Source organism: Phaethon lepturus, unplaced genomic scaffold, assembly GCF_000687285.1.
Source record: "Phaethon lepturus isolate BGI_N335 unplaced genomic scaffold, ASM68728v1 scaffold13500, whole genome shotgun sequence".
NCBI lineage: Eukaryota > Metazoa > Chordata > Aves > Phaethontiformes > Phaethontidae > Phaethon > Phaethon lepturus.
In genome coordinates, this window is record NW_010514093.1 from 20,018 (window position 1) to 40,431 (window position 20,414).

The 20,414-nt window shown below is 43.1% G+C and overlaps 1 protein-coding gene across 1 annotated transcript in view; it reads left to right on the plus strand.

The window, feature by feature from the left end:
• The window catches only part of LOC104624611 (oxysterol-binding protein-related protein 5-like), a gene marked incomplete at its 5' end in the record, with an annotated part of 38,335 nt that extends 19,681 nt beyond the window's left edge, over positions 1–18,654 (plus strand). The window contains 13 exon segments of the mRNA XM_010292022.1: positions 1–102; positions 1,530–1,611; positions 2,241–2,339; positions 3,313–3,409; positions 4,165–4,263; positions 5,514–5,611; positions 7,650–7,739; positions 10,540–10,676; positions 13,387–13,572; positions 14,112–14,250; positions 15,409–15,544; positions 16,201–16,303; positions 17,321–18,654. The exon segment at positions 1–102 is cut by the window's left edge and continues 29 nt beyond it. Coding sequence (XP_010290324.1) covers positions 1–102; positions 1,530–1,611; positions 2,241–2,339; positions 3,313–3,409; positions 4,165–4,263; positions 5,514–5,611; positions 7,650–7,739; positions 10,540–10,676; positions 13,387–13,572; positions 14,112–14,250; positions 15,409–15,544; positions 16,201–16,303; positions 17,321–17,456 — 1,504 coding nt within the window.
• Between the last annotated feature and the right edge of the window lie 1,760 nt (positions 18,655–20,414).

Sequence of the window (20,414 nt, forward strand, 5' to 3'; positions counted from 1 at the left end):
CATGGACCTGTCACGGGTGGTGCTGCCTACCTTCATCCTGGAGCCACGCTCGTTCCTTAACAAACTCTCTGATTACTACTACCATGCTGACCTGCTTTCCCAGTAAGCAGTGCGCAGAGTGTGCCCGATGTGGGCACTTTTCTTACATTTGTGAAAATGCGTTACGATGTCAGCTTGGTGCTGGCTGGGGTGTGTTTGTATGCTTGAAACGCTCCCAAATAATACTCAGTTCACTGGATCAAGCCAGGTGCCAGCTACAGTGACCTTTTAAGGATGGACTGCTACCAGTGAGGGACAAGAAAGCAAGGAGAACAATTAAACTTCAGAGTAAACTACCTTTGCACATGCACATGTTTGCCAGCATTGGCTGGAACTGATGGGGATTCAGCTGATGCCTTTGAGCATCTTGCAACGGAGCTGTGCCACCTTCCAGTGTACTCATGTACAGAGGGGAATAGGACAGAGAGCAAACAGAATTGTCAAGCACTTCTGCCCCCAAAAGCAATATAATTATGTTGGTTGATAACCAAGTGAGAAACATCTTTTAACACCGTTGATGAGAGAGACCTGATGGGAGCAGCAGAGTAGAAAATAGAAAATGTTATGCTTGCAGATAGGACCAGCCTTCTCAATGAGATATGCCTAGTGTATTTTCAAAGCAGCATGTGCAATATTCCAATAGCAGCACTAGTTAGTCATATTTATTCCACTGCCTCTGGGTAATTTTAGAACCGTGGTATTTTCAAGCCTTGTTTGTGGTATTTGTAACATCTGAAGTTAAGGAAATGGTTCTCCTCAGTGCTGAGGTCTAAGAAAACTTCAAGAGGTTTGGAGGTTTTGTTAATTAAACCTCTTCGTGGTACAGATGATCCTTCTAAATGGATTTTACAAGAACTTACCCAGGTTGATTTTCAAATCTAACTAAATGGTCTAAATGACTAAATCTGACTAATCTGACCAGGAACTCTATGTTCCCACTTCATCTTTGAGCGGGGAGGGGATGGACTAGATGACCTTAAAAAGTCCCTTCCAACCTAAATTATTGTATGGAATCTGAAAGTACTGAAAGAGGCCATGTAGCACATCAACTTTAAAGATTTTTTAAGGAAGAGGGAAACAAAGAAAAAGAGACAAACATAGAATGGTCTTTGATTTTGTTGGCATAAGTGTTATTGTTTTTATGACTCACACTATACTATTAGCTGTAAGTAAATGCTAGTGTGAGTGGCAGTCCCACGTTAACATACTTGAATGTCCAATCAAACCTGATACACTCCAGAAATTTATTTGGCTTTTTGCAAGAGTGCAGGGCAAGGGGTGCCACTTCAAGAGTTTATGTGTGTGTTGTATGATCTACATTGCTAACAAAAAATACTTCTGCTGGCAGACACCTTTTTCGCTGGCCACAGCACAGAAGTTAATTCCCTTTAGTACGGGGGAAATACTATTGAAATTAGTGTTATTATACTGGTCTGAAATGAATGTGATGTGTGAATAGTGTAAAGAGCATTTTATGTTCTGTCCTGCAGGGCGGTCCTTGAAGATGATCCATACAGTCGAATGAAGCAAGTTTTGAGGTGGTATCTGTCTGGCTTCTATAAGAAGCCAAAGGTAAAAGAGTGCATGAAGTTGGTGTTGTAAAGGGCATTGAAATCTTCTGCTCTGGTTGTGTATTTCTTTATTGCCTTTCCTTTGACACCTTACCTCTTCTATTGTTCAGAGGACTTGGGCCATTACTTTTAAAACCAAAGTTGCATTTGGTTTTGGAGTAGATACTGAGTGCAAAATAGTGTTGATCAACCTCAGAGCCTTTGGACTGGACAGTTAGAAGGCAAAACTAGTCATCAACAGAGAACATGTCCTTGGATGCAAGATTTTTCCTTTGACTGAAAGCAGGTCTCCTTTCGCTTTTCAGGCCTATTAGTGCCATAGTGTCATGTTTCCACATCAGTATGCACCTGCTGCATATAGCGGCAGAAATAGTGAAGTTTGATCATCTTGTAAAGCTTTGATCAGGCAGTATCAAAGATTAAGTTGGTGAGAATAACAGAGGAATCTATGGCTGAGATTAAAAGATTAGATTAAGAGGATATATGTAACCAGTTCTTCAGTTTTTGTTCTTGTGTTTGACTTGGTTTAAAGCATCAGGGAGAAAATTATTATGTTGTTTTGTGGCCATCTCTGTAGAGTTGGATTGAAAATCTTCATTCGCAGCAGGTTTTGGTTACTTTGTTTTTCAGGGAATAAAAAAGCCATACAACCCTATTCTGGGAGAGACGTTTCGCTGCTGTTGGTTTCACCCTCAGACGAACAGTCACACATTTTACATTGCTGAACAGGTAAGTGGCTTTATTTGGATGCTCAGGTGTTGCAGACAGCAGCGTGCTTGCACCTCCATGCGTAGGAACGCACTCCTCATCTCACCCTTGGAGTTTTGTGTAAACATCTAGAGTGGGACATGGGGTAAACTAGCTGGTGATCTTTTTTTCTTTTTAGATCTACAGAGATTATGTGAGCTTTGGTGGGCACTCAAGACTATAAAAGCAGGTCTCCCGTATATAACGTTAGCCTCTTCAATAAAGACCTTTTATCAAATGGGATTCTGCCCTACTGTTTTCTTATAGTTAATAAAAGGTGTTTGTGTTGCCTCTGTCAAAAGGGGCATAAAACACATAACCAAATCCTACCTTCCTTTATTTGTAAACTTTCTATAATGTTTTTAATAGGGGTAAATTGAGGGCTTATCTCTATGTTTTGGGGGATAAATGAAGGGCAGAGCTCACAACTAAACGGGCCTGATGAAATTTAGTTTGAGATTTACAGTGTTATTAAAGGGATCTGAGGACCATGTGGACTTTGGTACAGGGACTCCCTGTTTCACATACATTTTTTTTCCTATTTAATCAAAGATTTTTGTTTTATTTTATTTCAGCCACTGCATCCATTTTATGGAGGTTATTCAGATGCTGCCAAAAAGTTCTGCACTGTCATTTTTTGTGTTGAAAATCTGACAGTGTACCTGTTGGCCTAAAGTGATCTCAAATGCACAAGGACAAGAAAATACGGGGTGGGGGTGAAAATTTACATATATAATGGTCTCAGATATATAATGGTCTCCCATATAATGTTCCCTCCTTTAGCATTGAGGTTAATGGTACGGATGGGGCTTAGAGGACTCCGCTCAGTCCTGCAGCCTCCACCTTGCACTTTCCCTAGAGCATGTGTAACACCGCGTGAGGCTGTGTATGCATCCACTGCTCTGCTTAGCCTGTAAAAACTGCTGTAAATGATCTGTGCCTGTTTTTCTTCTAGGTCTCCCATCATCCACCAGTGTCAGCTTTTCATGTCAGCAATAGGAAGGATGGATTCTGCATTACTGGCAGCATTCTAGCTAGGTCCAAGTTTTATGGTAAGGCATTAAGCCTAGGCATCTTTGGGTAACATCATGGCATTGGTTTTGGTTTGTTTCTCAATCAGTCCTGAGTGTGTTGAGAGTTAAGAACAACAAAGTAGTCTGGTTGTCAGACTACTTTGCATATGCTCACAAGTGAGTCATTTTGTAGCTAACTGACTTTTGCAAAAGTCTCTGTATAAATGTAACCATTTATCTAGCTCCCAAATTTCTGGGAGCTGAACCCTAGAACTTCAAAATGTCCTTGAACCTTTTAATATCAATGGAGACAGCACAACTGCAGGCTCTGGAACAGTATTGCTGTTTGAAATAGTTTTTTTTCTTTAGACAAACGGCTCTTAAGTACTATCCTCCAGTAAATGTATTTGCTGAAACACTTGTAAATAGTCATTGCTGTCCTTCTGGCAATCTTATTTATTTGGGATCATACACAATCAGAGAAGTTGTGAGAACAGAAGGACCTGAAAACCTTCTAAGCATTGGACCTACTTTCTGCATCCCACTTATTTAATCTACTGCCCTTTCTGCAACAGGGGTAAATGCCAGAGCAAATATGAGCTGTGCAGCAGAGAGTTTATTAGAACTGCCTGTCTCCAACAGTAAATGATTTCCAGGGTCCTGTATTACAGCATTTCATCTCTCTTCTTTCATTAAGGACCTCCATTTAAATGGAAATGTTTTTCTAAAGTAGGATGAGTGACCAAGTATAACGTGTTTTTTAATATGTATGTATTTGTACTTTTAAATTCTAGGTAACTCACTTTCTGCACTGTTGGATGGGAAAGCAAAGCTTATGTTTCTAAACAGGGGAGAAGATTATATAATTACTATGCCATATGCCCACTGTAAAGGTAAGTTATCACTGTTCAAACAGGAAGCAAACAGAAAGAATAATATAATGGTATCTTATTGACTAACTTTGCACTGGCTCTCTTCTTCCCTCTCGAATAGCTGGCACCACAGGGACTGGTAATTCCAAGGAGCAGTTGCTCCACACTAGTCATAGCATTTAGCAGAAGACTGGTAATCCTCATTGAAGTCTTTTTGATTTGTCTGTGCAGAGCTGAGGACAGAATTAGGCCCATTTAAGTTAGTTTTAACACTATGTTGAAACAAAAAAATACTGCGTATATGCACTGCAGATTAAGTGAAGATTGAAAGAATAAGAGTACATTTCTGACCTTCTGAGGATAAAAAGTTTTTCTAATATTAACACTGAAATTGTTTAATATATTTTCTGGCTTTTTGAGAATAAAGAAAATTCATGACTTCTCTTCTGATTTCTTTGTTACTCTAGTCATGATATTCCTCAGTGTATGAGCTGCTTCAGTGAGGCTGATACCCATTACCATGTGGCTTCGCTCTGTTGAGCGGAATGTGCACTGAGGCCAGGGGGTGGCTGCTGATTCACTGCTGTAACTCTGCTTTTCGCTTTAGAGAGCAAAGCATTGGTGGCATTTCAACCACGGTGATAAAATCACTCCTGCAGCAGTTTGATCCAATTTGGAGTTTTGAATATTTTTTATTTTGGCATGTTGACCTCTAAGTTAAGTCTAGCTACCTGAAAACAGTAACTTCTGTAAATCACACTCTGTCTGAACTACCCCTGTACATAAATCTTTCTCTTGGCAATTTTTCTTCTTCTGCAAATTACCTGTTCAGGAAAGGGTAAGCATCTGTAAAAAGGCGTCCCCTACATGACTGCTAGTCTCCCAGATTCTGCTGAGTCCTGTTACAGCTCCTTTCTGCCCTGTCCACCCTGTGAGAAGCGACTGGGTCTGTTTAAGCACTAGTTTAAATAAGTTTATAAAGTTGCTGGATACAAATTTCCTTATTTTTCCTTTCCCACTTTGAGCTTGCCACAGATGCACTATCAGCACCTGTGAGTCAAGCTATTTCCTAGCTGGTGTAATAAGTGGAGAACATGGACTCAAGAGAGGATTCTTCATGCTTATAGTAAAGAGCCATTTCCTAGAAACTTTGATTTCTGTCTTTGCAAAACTTTAAGCCAAGTAGCAAATTTCACAGTGTGTTGGCAAGAGTCAGTTTGAGTTGAGAAAGCAGATCACTTCCATTGAGGTCTCTCTTTTTTCCTTTTCAGGACTTTTATACGGTACCATGACAATGGAGCTTGGAGGGAAAGTTACCATTGACTGTGAGAAAACTAACCACAGGGCAGAACTGGAATTCAAGCTAAAGGTAAGAGACATTGTGGCCCCCATTTTGAATGAGTCTCAGGCTTGCCCCTGCACTCCAGGCAAGGTTTGACCATACACACCAGATTATTTATGTACCAGCAATGTATGCATGCACCACGGGGTGGCCTACCCAGAGAGGAGGCATCATCCTGCTGTCACTTTTGCCTAATGCAACTCGATTTGAACCCAGGAAGCCTGAGTTTTGCACATGACTTGTTCATGGTCAGCCAGCTGGCTACTGGCCAAACTCTACTCTGAATGTTTGGCAACGACAGTGTGGCTTCTCTTTAGGAAGGTACAATTATTTTGGCTTGCAAAATACAGCGAAGTGTACAAATTACTTTGAGGCAAGTTAGGATGTGTATCTTCAGTGTAGCTCTCCAGGAGCTAGTCTTACCTTGCAGGTATTACAATGAACTGTACTTTGTGTTTCTCAAGGCTACAGGAGCTTACCTTGATGGTAGGGTAAGAGCCCATTTTCAGGCAGATAATTTTGAGTGGCTGTCACCACTGATGAGCCGCACTGTCATTGCCTTGTACTGACTTGTTCAAGTAGCTCTTCCCTCCCGTAGAAAGCCTGGTGATGCAAATTTATGGTATGCAGGTAAAATTGAGACATCTTTGAGCATTCCTGTAGTTACATGTGTTAAAAATTGGGAGGGAAAGTAAGTTTTCTCAGATACTTAACTTGCTTTTTAAGGAGCACCCATTTCTCTTCTGTTCCAACAAACAATTTCTTGCCTGGGCATAAAATGAAAGATGGAGAACTGAGAGCCTGCAGGACTTTAGAGTTGCAGCCTTAGCCAACATAAATGTGTGAGAGATTACTGGATTTAGGGGAGTCTTTTGCCGACTGCGTTTCTCTGGGGGCAGTAATAATTTTCTGTCTTTATTTTCCCTTACAAAGTGAACTGTTGCCCCATATACTTACTTGACATTTGCATATACTTGTCTTTAAAGCCTGTTCTTCCCAGAGGCCTGATGTACTGTCTTGAGGCCAATGGAGTATTTCCCTGACTTTGGTCAGTGTCATCTCAAACCTACAAACATTTCAGAGCTTTAAATGCAGACCCTTCTTTTCTGGCTTGCAAACAATATGCTTAGTCCAAACATGACTCAGAAAGGTCCCTGTGCCTTAATTATGTGCTCTGCTTTGAATATTTCTTAGCCACCTTTTTTAGTAGAACCGTGGGAAGTTAAAGGTAAACCCCATAACTTTGTTATTAATTTGGATATGTAGTAATTCTCTGCTGGATTGCAAACATTGATTCTTGGGATACATGTGATTCTTTTTCCACCGGTGTTGTGGGAAATTCGGTTTATATTGTTATTTAAAAAAAAAAAGTTCCTCTAAACAAACGTTATTGGAAAGTAGCTGCTAAAATGTCTGAAGAAATGTTGTGTGGTATGAATGGAAGAGCTGGTCACTCTATCACTGCTGTTTCCTGTGTTTGGCAGGGAGGAGGTGAGGGGAATTTTCCATTGTTCTGAGAATCTTTTTCCTCGACTCTGGAAATACCCTTTTTCTTTTTTTATTTGCTGCTGACAAGAACTTCTTCACACTGGAAACTTCATGCAGATGTAGCCATCTGCAGTGCCACACTGCTGTTCCTGTCCCATAAGCAGGAAAAGTCACCAACTGCATTAGTGCTGCTCCTTTTCTTTGTACAAGGCTGCAAGTATAAGGGTGCAAACTGTAATGGGGTTCTGGACAACGGGAAGGACTTGCCCACATACACTTACCCCAATGTCTAGCATGTGCAATGAAGGCGAGGCCTTCCAATGCTGCATGTTAATGCACCTGAAGGCTTATCTCCCTTCCTGCAGCTCCTACAGTGATTTTGGTATTGCAAACAAAAGGAGGAGGGCACAATGCTAGACAGTCAAAATCCGTGTTAGAATTCATTCTGTCTTTCCCCAGAAATAGTGGAAATCAAGCAGGTTGTACTTTCCTTCCCTCCTGCTGCATCACTGTGTTTGGCTCCCTTCCAGTTCTCACTAGACTGATCATATTTTCTATTTCTATTCTCCCCTGACAGCCCTTCTTCGGTGGCAGCGCAAGCATTAATCAAATCTCTGGGAAGATTAAATCAGGAGAAGAAGTGTTAGCAAGTCTCAATGGACACTGGGTAACACACGATAATCGAAGTTGCTGACAGTTTAAGTGCGCGTGGCAGCAGGGTGCATGGGAGGACTGGCAGTCCTTGGCAGGATCCCTGTGTTGGAGCAGGGGCTGCAGAGGGCCCATGTCCTGCCTCTTCCTGCCATCCCCAAGGAGTGCAGTCAAGCAGAGCTTTCCGGGCCACACCTCTCAAGGTCATTTACGCTTCCATAGTCCTATCCACCTGCAGTGTGAGTAACACTTGCACTCCCAGAGCCTGGGTCAAAGCTGGCACTATGAGGTGTGTTTCGATCGAAGCCAGTGGCTCTGTATTTAGGGTCCCAGGCTTAGGACAAGCATTGATAGCAGGAGACATAGTGTGTCTTATGTGTGATTGTGAAAATCATGAGGCTTCTTTTTGTCTTATGTTTCATACTTCTCCAGCTACAGCAGTATCGGGGAAGAACTTCACAGGGTTTTAAATTCATTTTCAGAGCAAACTTTTCTGATAGCAGATGGTTATTCCTCTGCTCATGAGATGAAGGACCAAGAGACAGATTCTGTGAGGGTCTCTCTGTATGGGCAGCTCAGAATAGTCAGCAGAGCAGCTAGCACCTTTCCACGCCTAGTATCTACAAGTGAATCAGTCAAAGGCATCCTTAAGCCAAAATCCAGCAAAAGTAAAGTTGCATGGTGAAGGATATAGACTAGAGTTTTGGTTGGGAACTCCTGGTAACCAAGGCAATAGCAGTGAGCCCTGGCTTTGGGCTGGACACTTAGGTGTTTATCTCAGCTACATTTAGACATCTATATCTTCACTGTAGCTAACCTGTGCTCCCTTTCCAGTCCATAGAAATTGTCACTCCTGACATAAGATTTGTCTTATCCTAAAGGAGACATTTAAAGTAGGTGAGGTGAAATGTGCCTGGATAAAGCCCTTTCTGTAGTGAGGTCCTAACCACAGTGTAGCCTTTGGTATTGGATTCCTCCCCTCTGGCAATCTGTCTTTTTACGTAAAAAGCTAATGACCATTTTGAAATTGGGAGATTTGCCCTTTCTAGGTGTATGCAAGGAGATTTGCTCCCTGTGCCTGGGTAGCTTTTTCATTCTGAGCTCCCGTTCTGGTAGGATGAGCCTTGGCAATTGTGAGTTGTACTGGACTGTGGAGTACCTTGTCTGCAGTGGGTCCTGGAAACACCATCCACAAGAGCACGTAATCGAGTGGCTCCCCTGGGGCACTGAGCCACGTGGTTACATGCTGCTCAGCTTCCAGCCTTCTGTGTTTGGGTTTTATCAGCCTGAAAATAATTTATTCCTCCCTTGTTCTTTGTGCTGGTTGTTTGTGGTGCACAAAATTAGAATGGTGTATAAAAGAAGTTAAATGGCTTTGAAAGTGTGGCTCCGTAAGCCGCTGTTTGCAGTTCCATGCTGTGAATAGAGTAGCTGCTGTGCAGCGGTAGGGATGTTGTTTCTTCTCCTCCCTCCCTGCTGAGAGTATTGGCCTGCTCTTCTGAGCCTGCAGGCTTTTCTCTGGCACTGTCTGGTTTCCTGACGGAAACCTTTGCAGCTGAAAGGCTAATTCTCTGCCTCAGGACCTGAAAACCCACCTGAATAAAGAAGGGAAGCAAATCCCAATGCTTCTCAGCCCCAGGATCAAAGCAGCAGCTGAGGGCTTGTATATATACCCGTTAGAGATGCAGGTAGTGGTGTTTGACAATGCCTGCCTGCCTCCTCCCATCCACAGGTGGGGGGCTCTTGAGGACCTGAGATCTGTCCTGGAACTGGCACCTCAGGACATGGCAGAGGAAGTCCTGAGGGAGACTTTGAGGAGGGATGAGAGTCCCTCAGGGTTGAAGGTGTTTCACTGCTGAAGATGTGGGAAGTGGACTTTGAGACGTGCATCAAGGGACCATGGCAGGGGAAGAAATGCAGCAGCTGGAACGCAAAGAAATTAAGCAGCGACAGGCAAAGCCAATAGCTATGACCTAAACAAGGTGTGCACAATACTCATGCCACGTCCAAGCAGCTGAATGGCACCGTTGCACATGTTGTTCAGCAGCTGTAATAGTCTGATTCATTCCACTTTCAGTCAGCATCATGCTGTTCACTATATGCTCTGTAAACTACCCAGTCTGGCTCCATGGCATGCGTCTGTGAGCAAGGCTGGGAAGCAGCTTAGTTAAGCAGGGACACAGCAATATTTTCTAGCCAGCCTCAGATCAGAGAAGTGCTGCTTAAGAGTTGGTGGCCAAGTAAATTGGTAAGGAATAAGGATGAAAGACCCCTGGCATTTTGAAGTGCTAAATGAAATTCAGAAGCAATAATAGAAAAACCTGGCTAAACTGAAAAGAAATACATGTGAAAGATTGTCTCAGCTTTAGCTCTCCTTTCTAGAGAGGATGGTATTTCAGTAGGCTCTACGTGAGATTTCAGCATTGAGGAATAGAGGAAAGACTGGAAAAGGAGCTAGAGATCTTGTTTATATGTGCTGGGTGGTGCCTGGGAGGAACAGTGGGGAAAGAAGAGCATCCTAGGGCTTCTGTGGGTACCCTTGTCTGAGGACAAGACTAACAAAAGGGACTGGGTCCCTTTGTAATTCTTCTCTGATTAATTCAGCCAGTGTTTCCGGGAATGCCTTGCCTCATTCATTTTAGAAACTTTCAGGAAGTGTTCAGTGAGATTTAATAATGGGATTAGGGGAGGAAAGAAGCCTTCCAACCAAGCCCTCTCCCTGATCATCATCCGGAAGCACCTTCCATTTGTCAGGATTATTTTTTGCCTTGTGTTTCTGATTGTCATTAACCTTTTCACTTAATTTTCCTTCTCAGGATGGGGAAGTGCATATAAATGAATTGAAAAACGGGAACATGGAAATGTTCTGGAACCCAACCAGTGAAGTACGAAGGCAGAGACTGAAGCGCCATATTGTGCTGTTTGAGGAGCAGACGGACTTTGAGTCAGAGAGGTAAGGAGCTCTGGGAATGCCTCGCTGACACTTCCCTGCTGGTTTGCTCTGATCAGAAGGCTCCAATTCCTCAGCATAGTCCTGGAAAGGCAGTGACTTGCTTTGCCTGCACATATTACCCAGCCATTTACCTGTTTTTTTCCAGTCTATTAACTCTGGAGTATTTCCATGAAGTATAGTTCTGAAATAACCAGGAAGCTAGGCTCAGAAATAGTGCAGACTATGTTTTGTCTGCTAAAGTAACAGCTCTCCCTGAACTCCAGAGATCATGAACAGAGTCTCTGTAACTGCTGGAACATTTTGTGGCAGGGCAAGATGTCAATCTGAGGTCGGATGTCTTGTTAAGAAGGGTTGTTTCAACCACAGCCTTTTAAACCAGATGCAGGAATCATGTGGAAAGTCCTGGCATGAGCAGAGCAGTAGTTTGAACCACATAACAGGATTTTATGAGAGAATGTAATTAGACAGATGTTTAACCCTGCTCATAATCTCAGTTGAGATCTCCACTGAAGTCTGCAGCAGTTTTTTTAGGGTAATCTAGATTACCTAAAAATATAATCCTGGCACATGATTTAGGAAGTGGAAGGAATGACTGCCTGATGCAGTGAGCATTCCCGAGCCAGTTCTTGAGCAAGAACAGCTAGAACAACATCATGTGGTGCTGGCTTCAAACCAACTAGTCCTGCCATCCCACCAATATGGTTAGCCAGTACCAGCTAACATCCCAAACCAGTACCTGCAGCTTGCTGCCTAGTTATGCGTTACGTTGGCCACTTTCCTACGGGCATCTGATTTTGCTGTTGCATCACATCATACTAAGAAGATTCTCCTTTTTACGGATAAAGAAAGGGTTTGCACAAAAATAAAAAGGCAGGAACATGTAGTTTGTTCTGGACAGTAGTGGATGTTACAGGCAGTAAAGTCTGTATTTGTAACTTACAGTCATGCAATTGCCAGTGTCGCAGAACAGACTGCAGCACATTTCTCTATTAATATTCTGAAGAAGATTCTTTTAAAGGAGAAGAGAAATCTCAGTCTTGCAGTAAAAGAATCTCCATTTGTCTGTTTACCAGGGTACTACCAGAGCTTACTCCCTTTGCTATGTCAGAGATTAATAATGACACATGCATCTAGGGGAAGGAGGCAGAAGGAAAAATTCTAGAGATCCCTAACAGATGTTCCACCAAGCTCCTTATTATGCTGACAGTTGCATGAATAAATTACCATCTGATCCAGGTTATGTTCTGCCTGAATTGCTTAGTCTTTCCTGCAGTGCTGAAAATCACCTATTTTCACCAACGCCGGAGAGCCTCTGAAGCTCATACCATTATGCAGCTCACCACAGAGGGTCTCACTGTCTGACACATGCAGCTCTTGATGGAGTAATTTGCCCTTGTCAGACAATTTTGTGCATGTCCCTCTGAGGTTCTTAGAACTGGAGGACTCACTCTTTACACCACCGCATTCCTTAGGACTGACTCTACGCCACCACAGTATTTTTCTCAGGCTGTTATTTTCACTCCTCCCTCCTCCACCCCCATCCCTTTGAGTTTGAATTTAGTTTCCGTCCTTTGTTTCTGGGCGAAAAGATTCATACACAGGAAAATGGGGGTGACGTGTCAAAAAGGACAGGAAAGTGTTCTTCTGCCTTCAGTTAATTATCTAGGAGGCTGCTCTTTTGGAAGTGTTGTGTTAATGTATGATGATAGAAATATAATGAAAATATCAGTATCCCTTTTAAATTAAGAGCTTCACAGCAAGCTCCAAATTAAATGCAGTAATGTATTCATCTTCTAAATGGAGGACTGGCGTTTTGTGGAGACTCGAATACTTTAACAGCCTGGATCTCCAGTACCTATTCTAACCGCTAAACCGCTTGGTAATGTTTTGGGAGGGCTAGCTGCTAATCTTAGAAGTATTTCCAATCTGAAATGAAGATCAGAGTGTTCTGATCAGAGGAACTGTGGAGATGCCTATCACAGCTTGGCTATAGTTTAAAAAAAAGGTAATGATTTTTTCTCTTGTAAAAGGCAGACCCTCTCCTCCGGGCAGAAGCTCAATGAGACATCATATGACAGATCATCTATCTTTTGGTAGCTGAAAACAAGTGCAAGTGAAAGCCTGTGTTTGTGCTTGCAGTTTGTGAGCACAGGTACATGTCCATTCCTTGCAGAATCAGCTTCCTACAGATCTAGTTGCTAATCCTATATAGAGATACAACTTTGCATGTGCAGCTGCAAGCCATGCACATGAATTTGTTTTCCAATGCTTCTAAACTTTAAATATAAAGCCTTTGTTTCAGGGATAGACATTAACACAAAGGCTCCTAAACATAAATCATTGGAAGGGCGAGGAAGATCCTCCGTCATACATCAATCCTCTGAAGAGGCCACTGACCTCAATGAATTGACCGTAACTATCTTATAACTCCCACAGACAGCACTGAAGATTTTAATGAGTATTGTAATTGTAGGTGATATTATCTAAGGGAAAGTTCCCTTGTTCTTCAGTAGATCATTGTATACAGCATTCAGTGTTGCCATTCTTATAACGTTCCTTTAATTTACAAGGCAAAACTGAGGCTGAGCAATCCTGTTACAGTTCCTCTGAAGTATCAATAGACCAGAAAACTGTCTGCTTTAAGGTTCCAGCTGGCAAAATGCATTGTTGATTTTAAGGTAGTTTAACTTGCTCCCCTGTTTATTTCTAGGCTTTGGCAGCATGTTACCAGTGCAATAAACAAAGGCGATCAACACAAGGCAACGCAGGAAAAATTTGTGCTGGAAGAGGAGCAGAGGAATGCTGCCCGGGAGCGGAGAGAGAACGGCCCAGAATGGAAACCACTGCTCTTCCGGCACGACGCCATGACTAATGAATGGCACTACAAATATGAGGAGTGAGTGGTGGGGTTGGGGGTTATGAACAGACCTCGCTGCTGGAGTCCCCAAGGATGTGAGTGAGGTTACAGACCTGTAATTCGGGTCCTGCCATTCCTCAAACTATGCCCTGGGCTTGCTCTTTCTGAGCGCCATGTCATTATTAGAATACATATTCCTGATATTAATTGGGAATAGTTGGAAATGAGGGCTTGGGAATGGAAAATCTGCTATGCCATTGGTACAAATCCCTATTGCTGTAATCAAGTGTGGAATCTCTTAGCAGAGATTTTCTGCCCTGTGCAAGCAGAGTTGACAACTATGTTCTCCTCCCCTGGCAAGAAGGGTGAAGCCTCTGGAGGCTGAATCCCCCTCATTTATTGCTAGGAACTGTGAAGGTAGAGGGAAGTATCTGTTACTCCTCACGCAGCATCTGCAGAAACTCTTGTTAGTGTCAGCAGTGAATGCCTACCCTGATGCATGTGGAATTGGTGCATTGCTCTTAACATGCCTGGTGGGATTGTTGCTTTTCTGATGTTTTTTCCTTTGGTCTCAAAAGTTTAAGACCTTGGGATCCTTTGAATGACATTGCCCAATTTGAGAAGAATGGGATACTTCAGACCATGGAAAGACACTTATCCACAAGGATGTCGAACCACAAAACAACATGCATAAACAATCAAATTACACGGCACAAGGTAAAAAGCCTGGTTTGGGGAATATAATATTCTTTAAGACTGTTTAGATACGAAGCCCTTTTCTGCAACATTTTCATGTAAGCACAGCATAGGCTGAAAGGTTTGTTTTGAGTAAATATAGCTTCCAACTCTAGACCTGCAATATCACAGCAACATTAACTCCAAATCATTAAAATTGTTAGTTGACATATCCTATTCATTTTGGTATTTTTCTTCCACCCAGTGACAGTGACTCTTATACTGGGTTTTGCACATGACTGAGCTGAACTCCACTGTTCAGTGTTTCCAAAGCAGAAAACTTCCCATATTGATGTTGTGAGCAAGGTTTTGGAGTACACAACTGAGATCCTGCAACTTCAGTTTTGGTCTTTGCCACTTACTTCGTCTTAGACAAGACAAGAAACCTCTCTCCATCCTCTCTTTTAAACAGGGATGATGATTTCTTATTTCATTGCATTCATCTTTGGAGTAATATATGTCATTCATAAAATGCTTTGTAAATGTAGAACTGCTGAACTAGCTAGATGTAACCCATGTTAGTGAGGAGCTCATATCTTATTATGAACATAGACTTTTCTTTCACAATACCCCGAATCTGAACATGTCTGAAACAATGGGAAAGTTGAGGATCATAAATGCTTTTCAGACCCTCCAGTGAGAAATGTTTGAATCACTGTGTTTGGTTTACCCATTCAGAAGGTAGGGAGAAACTTTCCAAAGTGCATCAAGAAATTAGATACAAAAGTTCTGTGATGTTTAAATCTTTCAGGCACCTTCTGAAAAATCTATTTTAGACTAAATTTTTCTTCTTGTCATCCTTTCTCTTACGTATCTGATTGGTGGGTACGCAACTCAGCAAAAGAACTATAAAATTTGTCACTAGTGTGTGTCAGTTAAAGCTACAACAAGAATAATATGGATGGGTGTCTTAAGGATGTTATCATTTGAGGAAATGCTTCTGTATGGGGCATGTGTGTAATATCCTTAACTAGCTGCCAGGAGCCCAGCTACTAGGAGTTGCTGAAGAAGCAGTCAAACTTTGCAATCTCACAGATATTCCCCAGCACCCCAAATTATTTTGTTTAAAACCAAAATTTAAACAATTTAAGTCTTCAATTTGACTGTGACCAAGTCCCTTTTAATTCCTGTTTTATCCAGAGGTCTGCCAAAGACTGTAGGCGCCGCAAGACCAGCGATCAGCCGTCCAATCACAGCCAGAATACAGAGAGCAGCTGTTCAACACCAGAGTCAGTGCAGGAGCTCTCAGATGACGATGGCAAGTACTTGGGGATCAGTGGGTCAGGCTTTAATGTTCTTCCCTTGGCACCTTATTCCTGGAGCTAGTCCTGGGACATTTCCCGGCCCAGTTAATGCCGTGAGCCCCTAGCCCATAGGCAAACATAGAGAATGTTCTGCTTTTCTAGTCTTGGTATGTACTTCTGCTTCTCTTTCTGCCTTATGCTATCCATGCCAACAAGGGGTTCCCAACTCCTGGCACAAACATGTTGGAAAAATAGGCTGAAATTTCAGTAGGCACAAGCTGGCATGAACATGTTGGGAAAAATACACTGATGTTCCAATTGACAGATAAGAAACAAGCTTTGTTTCTCATTCTCTTTTCTCAGCCTTTGTTGAGGTGACCTTGAATGTTTCAGAGATTGGGGCAGGTGTGAGCACTCCATTTCCCTCCCCTCAGCTGGGCAGGATGCTGCAAAAATTGTTTCCTGAGAGCCAAGAAGGACCCCCAGGCCAATGTCACAGGACACCTTCCATTGACCTATGTCTTTGGGGTGGAAGATTATGTCCCCGGTCTCCATCTCCCCAAGTTTCCCCCTGGCTGTGACAATTTGATCACAGCCAGCCACTTGCTGGGCGAACATGGTTTGTGTTTCACCACCACCACCAGAGATGGTGATGCAAAACATAATGTCCTTCAATACTTCCCTGCAGGGTTTGAAAGCCTGTGCGCTCAGTGCGGAAAAGAAATGAATCACCTGAAGGAAATTCATTCAGCTGTCTTATCCCTACAGAGAGCCCAAGAGGACATACACAGGTAACCATTTTCTCTCATCAAATCCATGATCTTAATGGGCTAAAAATAACCTGTGGCATTTTAACTCCTCACTGCAGCCTTTGGAGTGTCCTTATCAGCTGCAAGGGAGCAGTTAACAACTGTTTCAATAAGTAACCTATTAACACACCGGAAAGGCAAAGCCACCCACTACTTGAAACAGTGAGGAAATCTCTTCCTGACTCTTCGTATGGGGCAAAAAGCATCTCAGCATGTTAAGCATCTCCTGGCACTCCCAGCTGCAAAACAGCTGCAGAAGTTGGGATGGGATGGGCCAGATCCTGGCTATAAATAAATCTGTGCTAGGCAAGAAGGCGTGGAGTCACCCTTCTCATCAACTATGTTATGAATCTGCTCAGTTTGGCAGATGTGTGGTCTGAAAACTGGGCTCCATGGGTGAAAGGCACTACATTCCCACCTTCTGTATAAAATGCTAGTTGCTGTCTGAGGTAAGCAGTGAGCACACCTGCCTAATCTACTGCTGGCGAAGGGCTTTGCACCACAGACTCCTGTGGGGAGGGCAGGGGAGTTATTAACTGCTACATCTGCTCCGGGGAGCCCTGCTGATCACCCTCTGTGTGAGGAGTATTATCCAGCTCTCCAAAGGCCTCAGTGTTGTGGGATCATGTGAGGCCCACCATTTCTGGATGCTGGAGCCATTGGTGATAGGCTTTAGCTTTTCTATGCTACTCTTGGGGGTGTCCAGGGCAAGTTCTTATATTTGGGAAGATTAGGGCATAAATTTGTGAGTGGGTGCTGGATGAAGAGATTTCTTGGGGTTTGTGCCTTACACCTCATGCCAGCCAGCGTGCTCGCTCTGATCCAGCATCAGCTGGAAGTGCTAACCTTTCTGTTAAACAGAGGGGCACAGCGCTGTACCCGTGAGGGTGTCTCTGACGTGTGGGGATCCCTCCCTGCGTGGAAGCCCTGGGTACATGCACACAGGTGAGCGTACACCTCCCTGCAACACCCAAATAAACATACTGCTTTCTTTTCCAGAAACCTCAGTGCTCTGAACAAAAGGTCCTTCCACAGGAAGGTGTCTTCTGAAAGCTTCCTTCTGGACTCTCGCTGTTGGTTTCTCCTCTGCATCTTTCTTACGTGTCAACTATTCATTAATTATGTCTTCAAATAAAATCACTACGTTTGGCAGCAATAACGTTTCCTGGCTGCAGGAGAGGGGCCACTCACGCAAGGAGCCCAGCAAGGCACCAAAGCACTTTAGAACCAACGTGGCAGAGGTGGAAGAAAGTCAAAAAATGAGGTTAAAAAGGGACTTAGGAACCTGCAAAACTTTGTTCCTGCAGATTATGTCATTTTTGCCTTTTACATGTACATCTTCAAGGACCTCTTAACCTGTATGGGCCTTAATGCTGAAGCCAAATGTAGCTTTAATTGTGCAATTTGTTTTCTATGTCTTGTCATTTTCTGATGCAATTAATAATTACCCAGCAGTATTGGTACCCGCAAAATGGTAAACACCCCAGCACTTCAGAAAGGTCACGCTGGCCTGGTTCATAGCTGTATGAGCGAGGGAGTGCAGCTGGGGAGCTGTAAAGAACTGATGTCCATGGTGCCCGTCCAGCTGCGCTTAATTATGGGAGGGAGCACGCTTGGTCCAAAAAATCCACCCCCGGGATATTAAGTCATGATCTATTTTGTCAGCACACACAGAATGGGACCTCAGGATGTGTTTTATTTTCCATTCCACAGGAACTGTAAATATGCACAATTTCCTAGAGCCATTCCTCTTTAGGAAATGGGAAGCATTCAGTGAAAGCTCCTCGCTTGGTTACGGAGCTGACCAGTGTCTGGACCGAGCCCATCAAGTGTAACATCAGACACGCCTGTTTGTAAAGCCTGGTCACTTATTGTTGTTGTTATTATTTGCTATATGGCTGTTTTATAATATCACACACTAGCATTGTAGAGAGGAATCCACTGCCCCAGAATAGGTGAGGAGGACGGGAGCGATGTAGGTGTACGTGTGTTCAGTTGTAGGCATGTTTATTGTCAAAGGTCATGAAGGAGGAAGGGTTTTGCCACTGCATTGTTCAACTCTGTTAATAGTCTTCCTATTTTACACCATTTTTTAAAGATTTGCAATATTTTCTGTAGACTGCGGACAATACTAAGCCTTTCTTTTCTGGCCTGAAGTAGTTCCAAGTGGTAAGTACTGCTATATATACAGCCTTAAAATACTTAGTGGTGGTGCCAGTCTGGGCTATCTTTCAATGTAAATGTTTCCAAATTTTTAAGTACATTCCCTGTCATATTCCCCAGTTAGGGGAAACCTGTTTGTGCTTGATATGTTGAAATAAAACTACACACAACTTTCAGTGGCAGTCTATCTGAGAAATTATTTGTGTGCTTGAACTCGGTTTTGTGTTTTATAGCATTTTACAAGTAAACAACTCTTAGGCCATGCTTTTGAGAGGAATAGCTACAGGAAAAGGCCTTCCAGAATCTCAGAAGGAGGCCATAAGTGAGAACAGCAATAGCATTTTGATACCCCTCTGGCTCAAATAGTTCATGTCTTCTAATTGTAGCAACTTTCTCAAAATAGAAAAGTCGTTGCCTTGATTTTCAGTCGTACGTGTAAATGCACAGACTTGACCTGGTCTTAGAAAACCTTTATATTAGGAGGTAACTTGATGATAGAGAATAGATAGTTCCATGGAGAGAACCACAAATCTCTGACCTGAACAGACAGGATAGGAGCTAGCGTCTGGAAGCTGACATTCAAGAAACAGATCACAAATAATAAAGGCTGAGAGTGACTTCATTATTAGCAAAAGTCTCCAGAACACCAAAGGATTCTTATCCTCGAGGGACCATCCTTGAAGAATGTCAACATTATCAATCCAGATTGGGTGCCTTTTTGAAGGACATCATCCTAGTCGCTCCTATCTGAGGAAGCCTGACCCATGCTACATGCGTTGTAAACCTTGGTGAGAGGGGGTCCCCCTGGCCTCTGCCTGTGAAAGAATATCCAGCTGCTAAAAATGCCTCCCTGACCACGCAAAGAACTGTATGCACCTTGAAAGCCTTCGCTCCTAATACTATGCAAACACGTCTGCTAATTTCCTGCCTAAATCTCCCTTTGAATGCTTCAGCAAGTCAGCACATCTCTGGCCTGTCAGCACAGCCATCTTCCTCACACACATCACCCTGTGGGGCCATATATTCGAGTTTCTGATGGGAGTCTCTCTTCTTCTTTAGGGATATTTACATCTCTTAGGGACAAATGTATTCTAGGTTTGAGAAATAGTTGCTAAAAAAAACAAACCAGAAGAACCAAACCCATCTGAACCAAAGAGAAGCACTGCTGAAGGAAGCCTTCAGTAGGTGTAAAGCGAATGCTTGAAATTCTTTGGATCGTTTCCATTTTACCAAACTATGCACCCACAGGGATTTCACCGGGGCTCGTTACTGCAGTTAAATAAAACAAACGCTGTTCAATGAAAGAAACTATTAGCCTACATAAACTAATTAGGCATCAGCAGAGGAGGAGTTTTCAACATGCACTGCTGCTGCCACAGGGGATTGAAAAATAACCCAAAAAGGAACAATCTAGAAATCCTTCTGCAATTCATTTTAATCCAATTTCAACATCTGGAGCTGAATGTCCCTACATACCCGTTATGTGCACAAGGAGGATGAAAGGTATTCTTGAAGAATTCTTGAATAATCGTGGCCAGAAATGTTGTTTTTCTAGGAGAAATAATTGCTGCTGAAAAAGTTGAAAACCCTCTTAGGGCTTTAGAAAACTCAGTTATGCACTCGGTGCATTTTTGGAAAAATTACTCTTCCATCCTTTGCCCTTCCTTTTTGTGATCAGTGAATAGCCCTTCAGCAGCAACATGTGAGCTTTGGGTGGGGAGACGCGAATCGGCCATTTCCCAACATGGTTTCCCGCTGCTCCTAACAGGTGCAAAGCATGGCACCGGGGCATGTCCTAACGCAGCAGGTGGCCTTCCTTGACGCCAGCGTGCGGGCAGCGTGCTATCGGTTGTCCCGCTTCCCGCCCCCGAGGGCTCTGCAGCCCGGGGGCGGGGGTCGGCCACGGCCCGCCCCGGGGGCGGATAAAGCG